At 42.1% G+C, this 20982-nt stretch overlaps 2 protein-coding genes across 3 annotated transcripts in view; one reads left to right on the top strand and one right to left on the bottom strand.

Annotated features, from left to right (window-relative positions):
- The window catches only part of NTM (neurotrimin), a 1102415-nt gene that overhangs the window by 23840 nt on the left and 1057593 nt on the right, over window positions 1–20982 (bottom strand). The gene's annotated exons all lie outside the window — the stretch shown is intronic.
- The window catches only part of LOC138650901 (opioid-binding protein/cell adhesion molecule homolog), a 186104-nt gene continuing 170788 nt past the window's right edge, over window positions 5667–20982 (top strand). The window contains exon 1 of one of the 2 annotated variants that reach the window (XM_069740773.1): window positions 5667–5964. In XM_069740773.1, coding sequence (XP_069596874.1) covers window positions 5807–5964 — 158 coding nt within the window. In that variant the 5' untranslated portion in view covers window positions 5667–5806. The remainder of the gene's footprint in view (window positions 5965–20982) is intronic. The other variant, XM_069740772.1, reaches the window with a different exon arrangement.

The following is a 20982-nucleotide window of genomic DNA, read 5'->3' as shown; positions in this document are numbered from 1 at the left end:
AGGAAATGCCAGTCGTAAATTCCGTTCGGCCACAGGGCCGTATTTAGAGTTTCTGCTGCCCTAGGCACTTTTAGTGCTGCCTCCCCCTTTGGTGAGTATGACACTATCGGCAGTGACTTTGGCAAAAATCGCTGATGTGAAAGTCGCCTTTTGCAGCAGATCCGACAGTTTTTCCGCATCTGCCGCGTAATGGATCACTTAGGGCAACACTGCGTTCGGCCTCATTCATTCCCTATGGGACTTACAGACATGTGCGGCTCTTGCGGTTTTGCCGCCATCCGGCAAATGCGGTACTTGCAGCAATGAGAAAAAACACTACTAGCAGTGTTTTATGTATCATCGTAAGTGCAAAACCGCAATTGCCGCACATGTTCGCAAGTAGCCATCATTACCTGTCCCTGCACCTTGCTAGCTCATCCCTATCCAACCCTCCCTGACCTAAAACTACACTATAAAGCTTCAGAAAAGCAATTTATTAACTGCCATATTCCTATGATAATGAGGGCTCTAGGCTACGGCGTAGACTGGGACGGGCAGTCTCCGGGTCTCCATCCTCTCTGTGCACACCCTCAGTCCCTGCCTCACTGCCTGTGCACAGACCTCCCTCCACCGCACCCGGTAATCACCGCTCGCAGTAGCATACCAGCAGAGGTGTATCTAGGGTTTCTGGCACCCGGGGAAAGAATTCATTTTGGTGCCCCCCCTCCGCCAAGGACATATGTGATTTGCACACTCAGTCATGTGCCCACGAGCTCCTCTCCCTAATGCTCTCAATGTTCAGTGAAAAACTAAGAGAAGCAGAAGAGAAGCTCGATGTCGCAGGACCATAAGAGTATGTGTCCACGTTCAGGATTGCATCAGGATTTGGTCAGGATTTTTCATCAGTATTTGTAGCCAAAACCAGGAGTGGAACAATTAGAGGAAAACTATAATAGAACCATATGCTCCACTTCTGTATTTATCACCCACTCCTGGTTTTGGCTACAAATACTGATGTAAAATACTGACCAAATCCTGATGCAATCCTGAACGTGGACACACACCCTAAGTCTGAAAAATCGCATATGAGTGACGTGTCCATGTGACGACTACTGGAACTTGCAGAGCTGAATCCTGACATCGCAGCTTCTGAATTCTCACAACGCATGCACTGCACTTTTAGGATTCTCCCTTGCCGGTGGACGGTCATGTCAGCACAAGTATGTGATTTGTAGACTTCTGACCACATTCTGACTAGATGTGCCCGGCCTCGCTCAGTTCATTTTCATTGACGGAGGTCACGCATGTCTAGTCAGCACGTGATCGCATTAATGTAAATCCCCAGCATGAGAGAATCCTGACAGCGTGCAGTGTGCACTGTGAGAATTCAGAAGTCTGCAGTCACAAAGAATGACTGCAGACTCATCACAAGCCTGGACATCCCCTTTAAAAGGGACTCTGTCACCTGAATTTGGAGGGAACAATTTTCAGCCATAGGGGTGGGGTTTTCGGGTGTTTGATTCACCCTTTCCTTACCCGCTGGCTGCATGCTGGCTGCAATATTGGATTGAAGCTCATTCTCTGTCCTCCATAGTACACGCCTGCGCAAGGCAAGATTGCAGATTGTGCAGGTACAGTATGTACTACGGAGGACAGAGAATGAGCTTCAATCCAATATTGCAGCCAGCATGCAGCCAGCGGGTATGGAAAGGGTGAATCAAACACCCGAAAACCCCACCCCTATGGCTGAAAATTGTTCCCTCCAAATTCAGGTGACAGTGTCCCTTTAAATCTCCTAACATATATAAAAACATGAGAGTTAGCATCACAAATAACATTTACATCCAGGTACCTGATAGATGACGTCGCCTCTGGAGCCGTTCTCCTATTCTTCATCTTGTCCAGATCCCATGATGAGTTTTCTCATCCACAGCCGTCTCTGCAGACTTCCATCTTCGCCGCTCTTTTGCAGAAAGTCTCCACATGACGCCCTTAAAGATACAAGTGTCATTATAATGCTCCCAAATAAAAAATTGCCCCTCACTATATTGTCTGCACAAAGTATGACCCCCACACTGTCCCTCTTATGGTACATGCTCTTCACACTGACCTCTCCTTTCTATACCGGTCCCCTCTTCACACTGTCCTCTCACACTGTGTCCCCCTTATAGGGCCCAGTATTTATACTCCATATTTATACTCCATCCTCCCACACTGCGTTCATGCCTCCCCCATCCTCCCACCCTGCGTTCATGGCTCCCCCATCCTTCTCCCCTGCGTTCATGGCTCCCCCATCCTTCTCCCCTGCGTTCATGGCTCCCCCATCCTCCCACTCTGCGTTCATGGCTCCCCCATCCTCCCACTCTGCGTTCATGGCTCCCCATCCTTCTCCCCTGCGTTCATGGCTCCCCATCCTTCTCCCCTGTATGCACGGCTCCCCATCCTTCTCCCCTGTGTGCACAGCTCCCCATCCTTCTCCCCTGTGTGCACGGCTCCCTATCCTTCTCCCCTGTGTGCACGGCTCCCCATCCTTCTCCCCTGTGTGCACGGCTCCCCATCCTTCTCCCCTGTATGCACGACTCCCCATCCTTCTCCCCTGTATGCACGGCTCCCCATCCTTCTCCCCTGTATGCATGGCTCCCCATCCTCCTCCCCTGTGTGCACGGCACCCCACTTTTTTCCCTGTCATACTTACCTCTCACCGGCGCGCAGCACAGAACTTCCTGGCATCTCAGCGTCTTCCTTCCTGTCTTCAGCGGTCACATGGTAGCGCTAATTAAGGGTGATGAATATGCGCATATTCATCACCCTTAATGATCGGTACCATGTGACCGCTGAAGACAGGACGGCGCTGAGACGCAGTTGCAGCCACCGCTGGAGGAAGGTGAGTATTACGTCTTCAGGGAGGGAGGGAGGGGGGCGGGAAGGAGGGAGGAGGGGGGGGCGGGAAGGGGGGAGGGAGGAGGGGGGGCGGAAACTTGACCCCGGAGTTTTATAAAATAAAAAAAAAAAAAAAAAGAAAAAAACCTAGCTCAAGGGCGCCCCCCCGCATCCCGCCGCCCTAGGCACGTGCCCTCAAGTGCCTAGTGGCAAATACGGCCCTGTTCGGCCATAAAACTTCTAACCCCCACACTCTCTGAGAAGGAAAGCCAGGAATTTGCAGCTACAACTGTTACTCCAAGAAGGGGGGCTTAGCCCACTCAGGCTAGAGAACTACTTATGATATTTCATACCATATCGTGACAAGGTGGTACAGTGATCATTTACAGCAGTCCATGTACATTATATAGCCGTGACTGCTGTATATACATTGTATAGGTGATACAGTGATCATATACAGCAGTCTATGTACATTATATAGCCGTGACTGCTGTATATACATTGTATAGGTGATACAGTGATCATATACAGCAGTCTATGTACATCATATAGCCGCGACTGCTGTATATACATTGTATAGGTGGTAGTGATCATATACAGCAGTCTATGTACATTATATAGCCGCGACTGCTGTATATACATTGTATAGGTGATACAGTGATCATATACAGCAGTCTATGTACATTATATAGCTGCGACTGCTGTATATACATTGTATAGGTGGTACAGTGATCATATACAGCAGTCCATGTACATTATATAGCCGCGACTGCTGTATATACATTGTATAGGTGATACAGTGATCATATACAGCAGTCTATGTACATTATATAGCTACGACTGCTGTATATACATTGTATAGGTGATACAGTGATCATATACAGCAGTCTATGTACATTATATAGCTGCGACTGCTGTATATACATTGTATAGGTGGTACAGTGATCATATACAGCAGTCCATGTACATTATATAGCCGCGACTGCTGTATATACATTGTATAGGTGATACAGTGATCATATACAGCAGTCTATGTACATTATATAGCTACGACTGCTGTATATACATTGTATAGGTGGTACAGTGATCATATACAGCAGTCTATGTACATTATATAGCCGCGACTGCTGTATATACATTGTATAGGTGATACAGTGATCATATACAGCAGTCTATGTACATTATATAGCCGCGACTGCTGTATATACATTGTATAGGTGGTACAGTGATCATATACAGCAGTCTATGTACATTATATAGCCGTGACTGCTGTATATACATTGTATAGGTGGTACAGTGATCATATACAGCAGTCTATGTACATTATATAGCCGCGACTGCTGTATATACATTGTATAGGTGGTACAGTGATCATATACAGCAGTCTATGTACATTATATAGCCGCGACTGCTGTATATACATTGTATAGGTGGTACAGTGATCATATACAGCAGTCTATGTACATTATATAGCCGTGACTGCTGTATATACATTGTATAGGTGATACAGTGATCATATACAGCAGTCTATGTACATTATATAGCTGCGACTGCTGTATATACATTGTATAGGTGGTACAGTGATCATATACAGCAGTCTATGTACATTATATAGCCGCGACTGCTGTATATACATTGTATAGGTGGTACAGTGATCATATACAGCAGTCTATGTACATTATATAGCCGTGACTGCTGTATACACATTGTATAGGTGGTACAGTGATCATATACAGCAGTCTATGTACATTATATAGCTGCGACTGCTGTATATACATTGTATAGGTGGTACAGTGAAAATATACAGCAGTCTATGTACATTATATAGCTGCGACTGCTGTATATACATCATAAGTGTTAATCTTGGGACTCACCCAAAGTCCCTGAGATGGGGAGGATGAAGAGCTGAGGCGTCCTGTCCAGTGTCGGACTTGGGGAGTGATTGGACGCGGTGAGACGCCTTCTGCGCCCGTTCTCGGCCCTGTGTGCGTGCCGTCTCCAGCTTCCCGTGTCCGCCGCCGTGCTCCGCACTGACGCAGGTCTTCACCACAGAGTGCGTGCACCGCCGCGGCCATTGTCAGCGCGTCCTGCTAGACGCAGCGCACACAAGCCCTTCTCACAGGGGACTCAGGCTCTGCGCACACCATGCGGAGCCGCAGCAGCTTCCCATGAGGTTACAGTACAATGTAAACCTACGGGAAATGAAATCCGCAGTGCACATGCTGTGGAAAAACCGCGCAGAAAACGCAGCTCTTTATTTTCCACAGCACGTCAATTTTTTGTGCGGAATCCGCAGCGTTTTTACACCTGCTCCAATAGAAAACTGCAGATGTAAAACTGCAGCGGAAGCCGCAATAGGAATCGCGATAAATCCGCAGGAAACCCGCAGCGCAGCTTTCTACGTGTGCACAGAGCCTGAAGGGCCGGCGGGGGGCACTGTGTGCTGAGGACCTCACACGCTCCATCCGGGCCTCTACACAGTGAAGCCGGGTGACGTAAAGCGCCTGAACTGCGGAGGAGGCGCGGGAACGCAGAGTGGGCTGGGAAAAGGCGGGATGTGGGCGGGGTGTGACGTATGATGCGGGAAATGGGCGTGTTCAGTGCCGGGCAGGCGGTCCGTGGGCGGGGCCGGGGCGGAGGAGGCGGTCTGTGGGCGGGTCCGGGGCAGAGGAGGCGGTCCGTGGGCGGGTCCGGGGCGGAGGAGGCGGTCCATGGGCGGGTCTGGGGCGGAGGAGGCGGTCCGTGGGCGGGTCAGGGGGTGGAGGAGGCGGTCCGTGGGCGGGTCCGTGGGCGGGTCCGTGGGCGGGTCCGGGGCGGCGGGCGCAGAGCGGGCAGGGTCTCGGCGGCAGTCGCGCTCGCTCCCGGCTGTGGAGGAGACATGTAGCGCTCGGAGCCTCGGGGGCCGCTGTCGTGTCCGCTGCGCTGTGTCTGCTCGGGCGGGGGAAGGATGCTGGGGGTCGTCGCCCCCTGGAGGTGGCTGCTCGCCCTGTGTCTCAGGCTGCTCTTTCTTGTGCCCGCAGGAGTGCCGGTGCGGAGCGGGGACGCCGGCTTCCCCAAAGCCATGGACAACGTGACGGTGCGACAGGGAGACAGCGCCATCCTCCGGTAAGACGCCCCTGTGCGACATGTGACGTATAATCTACAGGGGTCAGATATATATATATATACTGTATAGAGGGGGGTCATATATATATACTGTATAGAGGGGGGGTCATATATATATACTGTATAGAGGGGGGTCATATATATATACTGTATAGAGGGGGGTCATATATATATACTGTGTAATATGTGCTGTATAGAGAGGGAGGATATATATATACTGTGTAATATGTGCTGTATAGAGGAGGATATATATATACTGTGTAATATGTGCTGTATAGAGAGGGAGGATATATATATACTGTGTAATATGTGCTGTATAGAGGAGGATGATATATATACTGTGTAATATATACTGTATAGAGGGGGGGGTCATATATATATATATACTGTATAGAGGGGGGTCATATATATATACTGTATAGAGGGGGGGTCATATATATATATACTGTATAGAGGGGGGTCATATATATACTGTATAGAGGGGGAGGATATATATACTGTGTAATATGTGCTGTATAGAGGGGTCAGATATATATATATACTGTATAGAGGGGGGTCATATATATACTGTATAGAGGGGGGGTCATATATATATACTGTATAGAGGGGGGGTCATATATATATACTGTATAGAGGGGGGTCATATATATATACTGTATAGAGGGGGGTCATATATATATATACTGTATAGAGGGGGGTCATATATATATATATATACTGTGCTGTATAGAGGGGGAGGATATATATATATATATATACTGTATAGAGGGGGGTCATATATATATATATACTGTATAGAGGGGGGTCATATATATATATATATATATATATATATATATATATATACTGTGTAATATGTGCTGTATAGAGAGGGAGGATATATATATACTGTGTAATATGTGCTGTATAGAGGGGGAGGATATATATATACTGTGTAATATGTGCTGTATAGAGGAGGATATATATATACTGTGTAATATGTGCTGTATAGAGAGGGAGGATATATATATACTGTGTAATATGTGCTGTATAGAGGGGGAGGATATATATATACTGTGTAATATGTGCTGTATAGTGGAGGGGGATATATATATACTGTGTAATATGTGCTGTATAGAGAGGGAGGATATATATATACTGTGTAATATGTGCTGTATAGAGGAGGAGGATATATATATACTGTGTAATATGTGCTGTATAGAGGAGGATATATATATATACTGTGTAATATGTGCTGTATAGAGGAGGAGGATATATATATACTGTGTAATATGTGCTGTATAGAGGAGGAGGATATATATATACTGTGTAATATGTGCTGTATAGAGGAGGATATATATATATACTGTGTAATATGTGCTGTATAGAGGAGGGGGATATATATATACTGTGTAATATGTGCTGTATAGAGGAGGAGGATATATATATACTGTGTAATATGTGCTGTATAGAGGGGGAGGATATATATACTGTGTAATATGTGCTGTATAGAGGGGGAGGATATATATATATATACTGTGTAATATGTGCTGTATAGAGGGGGAGGATATATATATACTGTGTAATATGTGCTGTATAGAGGGGGAGGATATATATACTGTGTAATATGTGCTGTATAGAGAGGGAGGATATATATATATACTGTGTAATATGTGCTGTATAGAGGGGGAGGATATATATATACTGTGTAATATGTGCTGTATAGAGGAGGGGGATATATATATACTGTGTAATATGTGCTGTATAGAGAGGGAGGATATATATACTGTGTAATATGTGCTGTATAGAGGAGGGGTATATATATACTGTGTAATATGTGCTGTATAGAGAGGGAGGATATATATACTGTGTAATATGTGCTGTATAGAGGGGGAGGATATATATATACTGTGTAATATGTGCTGTATAGAGGAGGGGGATATATATACTGTGTAATATGTGCTGTATAGAGAGGGAGGATATATATATACTGTGTAATATGTGCTGTATAGAGGGGGAGGATATATATATACTGTGTAATATGTGCTGTATAGAGGAGGATATATATACTGTGTAATATGTGCTGTATAGAGGAGGGGGATATATATATATACTGTGTAATATGTGCTGTATAGAGGAGGATATATATACTGTGTAATATGTGCTGTATAGAGGAGGGGGATATATATATATACTGTGTAATATGTGCTGTATAGAGGGGGAGGATATATATACTGTGTAATATGTGCTGTATAGAGAGGGAGGATATATATATATACTGTGTAATATGTGCTGTATAGTGGAGGGGGATATATATATACTGTGTAATATGTGCTGTATAGAGAGGGAGGATATATATATACTGTGTAATATGTGCTGTATAGAGGGGGAGGATATATATATATATATATATATATATATATATATATATATATATATATATATATATACTGTGTAATATGTGCTGTATAGAGGGGGAGGATATATATATACTGTGTAATATGTGCTGTGTAGAGGAGGGGGATATATATATACTGTGTAATATGTGCTGTATAGAGAGGGAGGATATATATATACTGTGTAATATGTGCTGTATAGAGGGGGAGGATATATATATATATATATATATATATATATATATATATATATATATATACTGTGTAATATGTGCTGTATAGAGGGGGAGGATATATATATACTGTGTAATATGTGCTGTGTAGAGGAGGGGGATATATATATACTGTGTAATATGTGCTGTATAGAGAGGGAGGATATATATATACTGTGTAATATGTGCTGTATAGAGGGGGAGGATATATATATATATATATATATATATATATATATATATATATATATATATATATATATATATATATATATATACTGTGTAATATGTGCTGTATAGAGGGGGAGGATATATATATACTGTGTAATATGTGCTGTATAGAGGAGGGGGATATATATATACTGTGTAATATGTGCTGTATAGAGGAGGATATATATACTGTGTAATATGTGCTGTATAGAGGGGGATATATATATATACTGTGTAATATGTGCTGTATAGAGGAGGATATATATACTGTGTAATATGTGCTGTATAGAGGGGGAGGATATATATATACTGTGTAATATGTGCTGTATAGAGGAGGGGGATATATATATACTGTGTAATATGTGCTGTATAGAGGGGGAGGATATATATACTGTGTAATATGTGCTGTATAGAGGAGGATATATATATATACTGTGTAATATGTGCTGTATAGAGAGGGAGGATATATATATATACTGTGTAATATGTGCTGTATAGTGGAGGGGGAGGATATATATATACTGTGTAATATATACTGTGTAATATGTGCTGTGTAGAGGAGGGGGATATATATATACTGTGTAATATGTGCTGTGTAGAGGGGGAGGATATATATATACTGTGTAATATGTGCTGTATAGAGAGGGAGGATATATATATACTGTGTAATATGTGCTGTATAGAGGGGGAGGATATATATATATATATACTGTGTAATATGTGCTGTATAGAGGGGGAGGATATATATATACTGTGTAATATGTGCTGTATAGAGGAGGGGGATATATATATACTGTGTAATATGTGCTGTATAGAGAGGGAGGATATATATATATACTGTGTAATATGTGCTGTATAGAGAGGGAGGATATATATATATACTGTGTAATATGTGCTGTATAGAGGGGGAGGATATATATATACTGTGCTGTATAGAGGAGGAGGATATATATATACTGTGTAATATGTGCTGTATAGAGGGGGAGGATATATATATACTGTGTAATATGTGCTGTATAGAGGGGGAGGATATATATATACTGTGTAATATGTGCTGTATAGAGGAGGGATATATCTACTGTTTAATATGTGCTGTATAGAGAGGGAGGATATATATATACTGTGTAATATGTGCTGTATAGAGGAGGGGGATATATATATACTGTGTAATATGTGCTGTATAGAGAGGGAGGATATATATATACTGTGTAATATGTGCTGTATAGAGGGGGAGGATATATATATACTGTGTAATATGTGCTGTATAGAGGAGGGGGATATATATACTGTGTAATATGTGCTGTATAGAGAGGGAGGATATATATATACTGTGTAATATGTGCTGTATAGAGGGGGAGGATATATATATATATATATATATATATACTGTGTAATATGTGCTGTATAGAGGGGGAGGATATATATATATATATATACTGTGTAATATGTGCTGTATAGAGGGGGAGGATATATATATACTGTGTAATATGTGCTGTATAGAGGAGGGGGATATATATATACTGCGTAATATGTGCTGTATAGAGGAGGAGGATATATATACTGTGTAATATGTGCTGTATAGAGGGGGGAGGATATATATACTGTGTAATATGTGCTGTATAGAGGAGGATATATATACTGTGTAATATGTGCTGTATAGAGGAGGAGGATATATATACTGTGTAATATGTGCTGTATAGAGGAGGGGATATATATATACTGTGTAATATGTGCTGTATAGAGGAGGAGGATATATATACTGTGTAATATGTGCTGTATAGAGGAGGATATATATACTGTGTAATATGTGCTGTATAGAGGAGGAGGATATATATACTGTGTAATATGTGCTGTATAGAGGAGGATATATATACTGTGTAATATGTGCTGTATAGAGGAGGATATATATATATACTGTGTAATATGTGCTGTATAGAGGAGGAGGATATATACTGTGTAATATGTGCTGTATAGAGGAGGGGGATATATATATACTGTGTAATATGTGCTGTATAGAGGAGGGGGATATATATACTGTGTAATATGTGCTGTATAGAGGAGGATATATATATATATATATATATATACTGTGTAATATGTGCTGTATAGAGGAGGATATATATACTGTGTAATATGTGCTGTATAGAGGAGGATATATATATATACTGTGTAATATGTGCTGTATAGAGGAGGAGGATATATACTGTGTAATATGTGCTGTATAGAGGAGGGGGATATATATATACTGTGTAATATGTGCTGTATAGAGGAGGGGGATATATATACTGTGTAATATGTGCTGTATAGAGGAGGATATATATATACTGTGTAATATGTGCTGTATAGAGGAGGAGGATATATATACTGTGTAATATGTGCTGTATAGAGTAGGGGGATATATACTGTGTAATATGTGCTGTATAGAGAGGGAGGATATATATATACTGTGTAATATGTGCTGTATAGAGGAGGGGGATATATATACTGTGTAATATGTGCTGTGTAGAGGAGGATATATATATATATATATATATATATGTATACTGTGTAATATGTGCTGTATAGAGGAGGATATATATATATATACTGTGTAATATGTGCTGTATAGAGGGGGATATATATACAGGTCCTTCTCAAAAAATTAGCATATAGTGTTAAATTTCATTATTTCCCATAATGTAATGATTACAATTAAACTTTCATATATTATAGATTCATTATCCACCAACTGAAATTTGTCAGGTCTTTTATTGTTTTAATACTGATGATTTTGGCATACAACTCCTGATAACCCAAAAAACCTGTCTCAATAAATTAGCATATTTCACCCATCCAATCAAATAAAAGTGTTTTTTAATAACAAACAAAAAAACCATCAAATAATAATGTTCAGTTATGCACTCAATAGTTGGTGGGGAATCCTTTGGCAGAAATGACTGCTTCAATGCGGCGTGGCATGGAGGCAATCAGCCTGTGACACTGCTGAGAGGTTATGGAGGCCCAGGATGCTTCAATAGCGGCCTTAAGCTCATCCAGAGTGTTGGGTCTTGCGTCTCTCAACTTTCTCTTCACAATATCCCACAGATTCTCTATGGGGTTCAGGTCAGGAGAGTTGGCAGGCCAATTGAGCACAGTAATACCATGGTCAGTAAACCATTTACCAGTGGTTTTGGCACTGTGAGCAGGTGCCAGGTCGTGCTGAAAAATGAAATCTTCATCTCCATAAAGCATTTCAGCCGATGGAAGCATGAAGTGCTCCAAAATCTCCTGATAGCTAGCTGCATTGACCCTGCCCTTGATGAAACACAGTGGACCAACACCAGCAGCTGACATGGACCCCGCACCATCACTGACTGTGGGTACTTGACACTGGACTTCAGGCATTTTGGCATTTCCTTCTCCCCAGTCTTCCTCCAGACTCTGGCACCTTGATTTCCGAATGACATGCAAAATTTGCTTTCATCAGAAAAAAGTACTTGGGACCACTTAGCAACAGTCCAGTGCTGCTTCTCTGTAGCCCAGGTCAGGCGCCTCTGCCGCTGTTTATGGTTCAAAAGTGGCTTTACCTGGGGAATGCGGCACCTGTAGCCCATTTCCTGCACACGCCTGTGCACGGTGGCTCTGGAGGTTTCCACACCAGACTCAGTCCACTGCTTCCTCAGGTTCCCCAAGGTCTGGAATCGGTCCTTCTCCACAATCTTCCTCAGGGTCCGGTCTCCTCTTCTCGTTGTACAGCGTTTTCTGCCACATTGTTTCCTTCCAACAGACTTACCATTGAGGTGCCTTGATACAGCACTCTGGGAACAGCCTATTTGTTGAGAAATTTCTTTCTGGGTCTTACCCTCTTGCTTGAGGGTGTCAATGATGGCCTTCTTGACATCTGTCAGGTCGCTAGTCTTACCCATGATGGGGGTTTTGAGTAATGAACCAGGCAGGGAGTTTATAAAAGCCTCAGGTATCTTTTGCATGTGTTTAGAGTTAATTAGTTGATTCAGAAGATTAGGGTAATAGGTCGTTTAGAGAACCTTTTCTTGATATGCTAATTTATTGAGACAGGTTTTTTGGGTTATCAGGAGTTGTATGCCAAAATCATCAGTATTAAAACAATAAAAGACCTGACAAATTTCAGTTGGTGGATAATGAATCTATAATATATGAAAGTTTAATTGTAATCATTACATTATGGTAAATAATGAAATTTAACACTATATGCTAATTTTTTGAGAAGGACCTGTACTGTGTAATATGTGCTGTATAGAGGAGGGGGATATATATACTGTGTAATATATGCTGTATAGAGGAGGATATATATATATATATATATATATATACTGTGTAATATGTGCTGTATAGAGGAGGGGGATATATATATACTGTGTAATATGTGCTGTATAGAGAGGGAGGATACATATATACTGTGTAATATGTGCTGTATAGAGGAGGGGGATATATATATACTGTGTAATATGTGCTGTATAGAGGAGGAGGATATATATATACTGTGTAATATATGCTGTATAGAGGAGGATAGATATATATATACTGTGTAATATGTGCTGTATAGAGGAGGAGGGGGATATATATACTGTGTAATATGTGCTGTATAGAGGAGGATATATATACTGTGTAATATGTGCTGTATAGAGGGGGATATATACTGTGTAATATGTGCTGTATAGAGGAGGGGGATATATATATATATATACTGTGTAATATGTGCTGTATAGAGGAGGGGGATATATATACTATGTAATATGTGCTGTATAGAGGAGGATATATATACTGTGTAATATGTGCTGTATAGAGGAGGGGGATATATATACTGTGTAATATGTGCTGTATAGAGGAGGATATATATATATATATATATATATATATATATACTGTGTAATATATGCTGTATAGAGGAGGGGGATATATATACTGTGTAATATGTGCTGTATAGAGGAGGAGGATATATACTGTGTAATATGTGCTGTATAGAGGAGGGGGATATATATATATACTGTGTAATATGTGCTGTATAGAGGAGGATATATACTGTGTAATATGTGCTGTATAGAGGAGGATATATATATATACTGTGTAATATGTGCTGTATAGAGGAGGGGGATATATATATACTGTGTAATATGTGCTGTATAGAGGAGGATATATATATATATATATATATATATATATATATATATATATATATATATATATATATACTGTGTAATATGTGCTGTATAGAGGAGGATATATATATATATATACTGTGTAATATGTGCTGTATAGAGGAGGAGGATATATACTGTGTAATATGTGCTGTATAGAGGAGGGGGATATATATACTGTGTAATATGTGCTGTATAGAGGAGGATATATATTGTTATGTTTGCTAATGACAGGTGTTATGAAGGCAATCCAGAAACACAGTGTGCTTAGCGATCAGAGCGCACACAGTGATCTGACAAATACCCAAAAATACAAGAACGAGCTCTGAGACGTGGAAACTCTGTAGACTGCACACCTGATCCTATCCTAAACACAACTAAAAGCGGCTGTGGATTGCGCCTAACAACTACCTAGGCAACTCGGCACAGCCTAAGAAACTAGCTAGCCTGAAGATAGAAAAATAGGCCTGATTTGCCCCAGAGAAATTCCCCAAAGGAAAAGGCAGCCCCCCACATATAATGACTGTGAGTAAGATGAAAAGACAAAACGAAGGGATGAAATAGATTCAGCAAAGTGGGGCCCGATATTCTAGGACAGAGCGAGGACAGTAAAGCGAACTTTGCAGTCTACAAAAAACCCTAAAGCAAAACCACGCAAAGGGGGCAAAAAAAACCCACCGTGCCGAACTAACGGCACGGCGGTACACCCTTTGCGTCTCAGAGCTTCCAGCAAAACAAAAGACAAGCTGGACAGAAAAAAAGCAACAAAAAAGCAAAAAGCACTTAGCTATACAGAGCAGCAGGACACAGGAACAATCAGGAGAAGCTCAGATCCAACACTGAAACATTGACAAGGAGCAAGGATAGCAGCATCAGGCGGAGTTAAGTAATGAAGCAGTTAACGAGCTCACCAGAACACCTGAGGGAGGAAGCTCAGAAGCTGCAGTACCACTTGTGACCACAGGAGTGAATTCAGCCACAGAATTCACAACAGTACCCTCCCCTTGAGGAGGGGTCACCGAACCCTCACCAGAGCCCCCAGGCCGACCAGGATGAGCCGCATGAAAGGCACGAACAAGATCGGAAGCATGAACATCAGAGGCAAAAACCCAGGAATTATCTTCCTGAGCATAACCCTTCCATTTAACCAGATACTGGAGTTTCCGTCTAGAAACACGAGAATCCAAAATCTTCTCCACAATATACTCCAATTCCCCCTCCACCAAAACCGGGGCAGGAGGCTCAACAGATAGAACCATAGGTGTCACGTATCTCCGCAACAACGACCTATGGAATACATTATGTATGGAAAAGGAGTCTGGGAGGGTCAAACGAAAAGACACAGGATTGAGAACCTCAGAAATCCTATACGGACCAATAAAACGAGGTTTAAATTTAGGAGAGGAAACCTTCATAGGAATATGACGAGAAGATAACCAAACCAGATCCCCAACACGAAGTCGGGGACCCACACGGCGTCTGCGATTAGCGAAAAGTTGAGCTTTCTCCTGGGACAAGATCAAATTGTCCACTACCTGAGTCCAGATCTGCTGCAACCTGTCCACCACAGAATCCACACCAGGACAGTCCGAAGACTCAACCTGTCCTGAAGAGAAACGAGGATGGAACCCAGAATTGCAAAAAAATGGAGAAACCAAGGTAGCCGAGCTGGCCCGATTATTAAGGGCGAACTCAGCCAACGGCAAAAAGGACACCCAATCATCCTGGTCTGCAGAAACAAAACATCTCAGATATGTTTCCAAGGTCTGATTGGTTCGTTCGGTCTGGCCATTAGTCTGAGGATGGAAAGCCGAGGAAAAGGATAGCTCAATGCCCATCCTACCACAAAAGGCTCGCCAAAACCTTGAAACAAACTGGGAACCTCTGTCAGAAACAATATTCTCAGGAATGCCATGCAACCGAACCACATGCTGAAAGAACAAAGGTACCAAATCAGAGGAGGAAGGCAATTTAACCAAGGGCACCAGATGGACCATTTTAGAAAAGCGATCACAGACCACCCAAATGACTGACATCTTTTGAGAAACGGGAAGGTCAGAAATGAAATCCATCGAAATATGTGTCCAAGGCCTCTTTGGGACCGGCAAGGGCAAAAGCAACCCACTGGCACGAGAACAGCAGGGCTTAGCCCTAGCACAAATCCCACAGGACTGCACAAAAGTACGTACATCCCGTGACAGAGATGGCCACCAGAAGGATCTAGCCACTAACTCTCTGGTACCAAAGATTCCAGGATGACCAGCCAACACCGAACAATGAAGTTCAGAGATAAGTTTATTAGTCCACCTATCAGGGACGAACAGTTTCTCTGCTGGACAACGATCAGGTTTATTCGCCTGAAATTTTTGCAGCACCCGCCGCAAATCAGGGGAGATGGCAGACACAATGACTCCTTCCTTGAGGATACCCGCTGGCTCAGATAAACCCGGAGAGTCGGGCACAAAACTCCTAGACAGAGCATCCGCCTTCACATTTTTAGAGCCCGGAAGGTACGAAATCACAAAGTCGAAGCGGGCAAAAAATAACGACCAACGGGCCTGTCTAGGATTCAAGCGCTTGGCAGACTCGAGATAAGTCAAGTTCTTATGATCAGTCAATACCACCACGCGATGCTTAGCTCCTTCAAGCCAATGACGCCACTCCTCGAATGCCCACTTCATGGCCAGCAACTCTCGATTGCCCACATCATAATTACGCTCAGCGGGCGAAAACTTCCTGGAAAAGAAAGCACATGGTTTCATCACTGAGCAATCAGAACCTCTCTGTGACAAAACCGCCCCTGCTCCAATCTCAGAAGCATCAACCTCGACCTGGAACGGAAGAGAAACATCTGGCTGACACAACACAGGGGCAGAACAAAAACGACGCTTCAACTCCTGAAAAGCTTCCACAGCAGCAGAAGACCAATTAACCAAATCAGCACCCTTCTTGGTCAAATCGGTCAATGGTTTGGCAATGCTAGAAAAATTACAGATGAAGCGACGATAAAAATTAGCAAAGCCCAGGAACTTTTGCAGACTTTTCAGAGATGTCGGCTGAATCCAATCCTGGATGGCTTGGACCTTAACTGGATCCATCTCGATAGTAGAAGGGGTAAAGATGAACCCCAAAAATGAAACTTTCTGCACACCGAAGAGACACTTTGATCCCTTCACAAACAAACAGTTAGCACGCAGGACCTGAAAAACCATTCTGACCTGCTTCACATGAGACTCCCAATCATCTGAGAAGATCAAAATGTCATCCAAGTAAACAATCAGGAATTTATCCAGATACTCACGGAAGATGTCATGCATAAAAGACTGAAACACAGATGGAGCATTGGCAAGTCCGAACGGCATCACTAGATACTCAAAATGACCCTCGGGCGTATTGAATGCAGTTTTCCATTTATCTCCTTGCCTGATTCTCACCAGATTATACGCACCACGAAGATCTATCTTAGTGAACCAACTAGCCCCCTTAATCCGAGCAAACAAGTCAGATAACAATGGCAAGGGATACTGAAATTTAACAGTGATCTTATTAAGAAGGCGGTAATCAATACACGGTCTCAGCGAACCATCCTTCTTGGCTACAAAAAAGAACCCTGCTCCCAGTGGTGACGACGATGGGCGAATATGTCCCTTCTCCAGGGATTCCTTCACATAACTGCGCATAGCGGCGTGTTCAGGCACGGATAAATTAAATAATCGACCTTTAGGGAATTTACTACCAGGAATCAAATTGATAGCACAATCACAATCCCTATGCGGAGGTAGAGCATCGGACTTGGGCTCTTCAAATACATCCTGATAATCAGACAAGAACTCTGGGACCTCAGAAGGGGTGGATGACGAAATCGACAAAAATGGAACATCACCATGTACCCCCTGACAACCCCAGCTGGATACCGACATAGAGTTCCAATCCAATACTGGATTATGGGTTTGCAGCCATGGCAACCCCAACACGACCACATCATGCAGATTATGCAACACCAGAAAGCGAATAACTTCCTGATGTGCAGGAGCCATGCACATGGTCAGCTGGGCCCAGTATTGAGGTTTATTCTTGGCCAAAGGTGTAGCATCAATTCCTCTCAATGGAATAGGACACCGCAAAGGCTCCAAGAAAAACCCACAACGTTTAGCATAATCCAAATCCATCAGATTCAGGGCAGCGCCCGAATCCACAAACGCCATGACAGAAAACGACGACAAAGAGCATATCAAGGTAATGGACAGAAGGAATTTGGACTGTACAGTACCAATGACGGCAGACCTAGCGGACCGCATAGTGCGCTTAGGACAATCAGAAATAGCATGAGTGGAATCACCACAGTAGAAACACAGACCATTCAGACGTCTGTATTCCTGCCGTTCAACTCTAGTCATAGTCCTATCGCACTGCATAGGCTCAGGTTTAACCTCAGGCAGTACCGCCAAATGTTGCACAGATTTACGCTCGCGCAAGCGTCGACCGATCTGAATGGCCAAAGACAAAGACTCATTCAAACCAGCAGGCATAGGAAATCCCACCATGACATCCTTAAGAGCCTCAGAGAGACCCTTTCTGAACAAAGCTGCCAGCGCAGATTCATTCCACTGAGTGAGTACTGACCATTTCCTAAATTTCTGACAATATACTTCTATATCATCCTGACCCTGGCACAAAGCCAGCAAATTTTTCTCAGCCTGATCCACTGAATTAGGCTCATCGTACAGCAATCCGAGCGCCAGGAAAAACGCATCGACACTACTCAATGCAGGGTCTCCTGGCGCAAGAGAAAATGCCCAGTCTTGAGGGTCGCCGCGCAAAAAAGAAATAATAATCAAAACCTGTTGAATAGGATTACCAGAAGAATGAGGTTTCAAGGCCAGAAATAGCTTACAATTATTTTTGAAACTTAGAAACTTAGTTCTATCTCCAAAAAACAAATCAGGAATAGGAATTCTTGGTTCTAACATAGATTTCTGATCAATAGTATCTTGAATTTTTTGTACATTTATAACGAGATTATCCATTGAAGAGCACAGACCCTGAATATCCATGTCCACACCTGTGTCCAGAATCACCCAAATGTCTAGGGGAAAAAAAAAAGTGAACACAGAGCAGAAAAAAAAAAAAAATGATGTCAGAACTTTTTCTTTCCCTCTATTGAGAATCATTAGTTTCGCTCCTTGTACTGTTATGTTTGCTAATGACAGGTGTTATGAAGGCAATCCAGAAACACAGTGTGCTTAGCGATCAGAGCGCACACAGTGATCTGACAAATACCCAAAAATACAAGAACGAGCTCTGAGACGTGGAAACTCTGTAGACTGCACACCTGATCCTATCCTAAACACAACTAAAAGCGGCTGTGGATTGCGCCTAACAACTACCTAGGCAACTCGGCACAGCCTAAGAAACTAGCTAGCCTGAAGATAGAAAAATAGGCCTGATTTGCCCCAGAGAAATTCCCCAAAGGAAAAGGCAGCCCCCCACATATAATGACTGTGAGTAAGATGAAAAGACAAAACGAAGGGATGAAATAGATTCAGCAAAGTGGGGCCCGATATTCTAGGACAGAGCGAGGACAGTAAAGCGAACTTTGCAGTCTACAAAAAACCCTAAAGCAAAACCACGCAAAGGGGGCAAAAAAAACCCACCGTGCCGAACTAACGGCACGGCGGTACACCCTTTGCGTCTCAGAGCTTCCAGCAAAACAAAAGACAAGCTGGACAGAAAAAAAGCAACAAAAAAGCAAAAAGCACTTAGCTATACAGAGCAGCAGGTCACAGGAACAATCAGGAGAAGCTCAGATCCAACACTGAAACATTGACAAGGAGCAAGGATAGCAGCATCAGGCGGAGTTAAGTAATGAAGCAGTTAACGAGCTCACCAGAACACCTGAGGGAGGAAGCTCAGAAGCTGCAGTACCACTTGTGACCACAGGAGTGAATTCAGCCACAGAATTCATAACAATATATATATATATATATATATATATATATATATATATATATATATATATATATATATATATATATATATATATATATATATATATATATATATATATATATATATATATATATATATATATATACTGTGTAATATGTGCTGTATAGAGGGGGATATATATACTGTGTAATATGTGCTGTATAGAGGGGGATATATATTCTGTGTAATATGTGCTGTATAGAGGAGGATATATATATACTGTGTAATATGTGCTGTATAGAGAGGGAGGATATATATACTGTGTAATATGTGCTGTATAGAGGAGGAGGATATATATACTGTGTAATATATGCTGTATAGAGAGGGAGGATATATATATACTGTGTAATATGTGCTGTATAGAGGAGGGGGATATATATACTGTGTAATATGTGCTGTATAGAGGAGGATATATATATACTGTGTAATATGTGCTGTATAGAGGAGGATATATTTATACTGTGTAATATGTGCTGTATAGAGGAGGATATATATATACTGTGTAATATGTGCTGTATAGAGGAGGATATATATATACTGTGTAATATGTGCTGTATAGAGGAGGATATATATATATACTGTGTAATATGTGCTGTATAGAGGAGGAGGATATATATACTGTGTAATATGTGCTGTATAGAGGAGGGGGATATATATACTGTGTAATATGTGCTGTATAGAGGAGGATATATATATACTGTGTAATATGTGCTGTATAGAGGAGGGAGATATACAGTTAGGGCCAGAAATATTTGGACAGTGACACAATTTTCGCCAGTTGGGCTCTGCATGCCACCACATTGGATTTGAAATGAAACCTCTACGACAGAATTCAAGTGCAGATTGTAACGTTTAATTTGAAGGGTTGAACAAAAATATCTGATAGAAAATGTAGGAATTGTACACATTTCTTTACAAACACTCCACATTTTAGGAGGTCAAAAGTAATTGGACAAATAAACATAACCCAAACAAAATATTTTTATTTTCAATATTTTGTTGCAAATCCTTTGGAGGCAATCACTGCCTTAAGTCTGGAACCCATGGACATCACCAAACGCTGGGTTTCCTCCTTCT

This window comes from Ranitomeya imitator, chromosome 10 (assembly GCF_032444005.1).
Source record: "Ranitomeya imitator isolate aRanImi1 chromosome 10, aRanImi1.pri, whole genome shotgun sequence".
In the NCBI taxonomy this organism is placed as follows: domain Eukaryota; kingdom Metazoa; phylum Chordata; class Amphibia; order Anura; family Dendrobatidae; genus Ranitomeya; species Ranitomeya imitator.
Note: the sequence above shows the minus strand (reverse complement) of the source record. Positions and strands in the feature narration are given on the sequence as shown.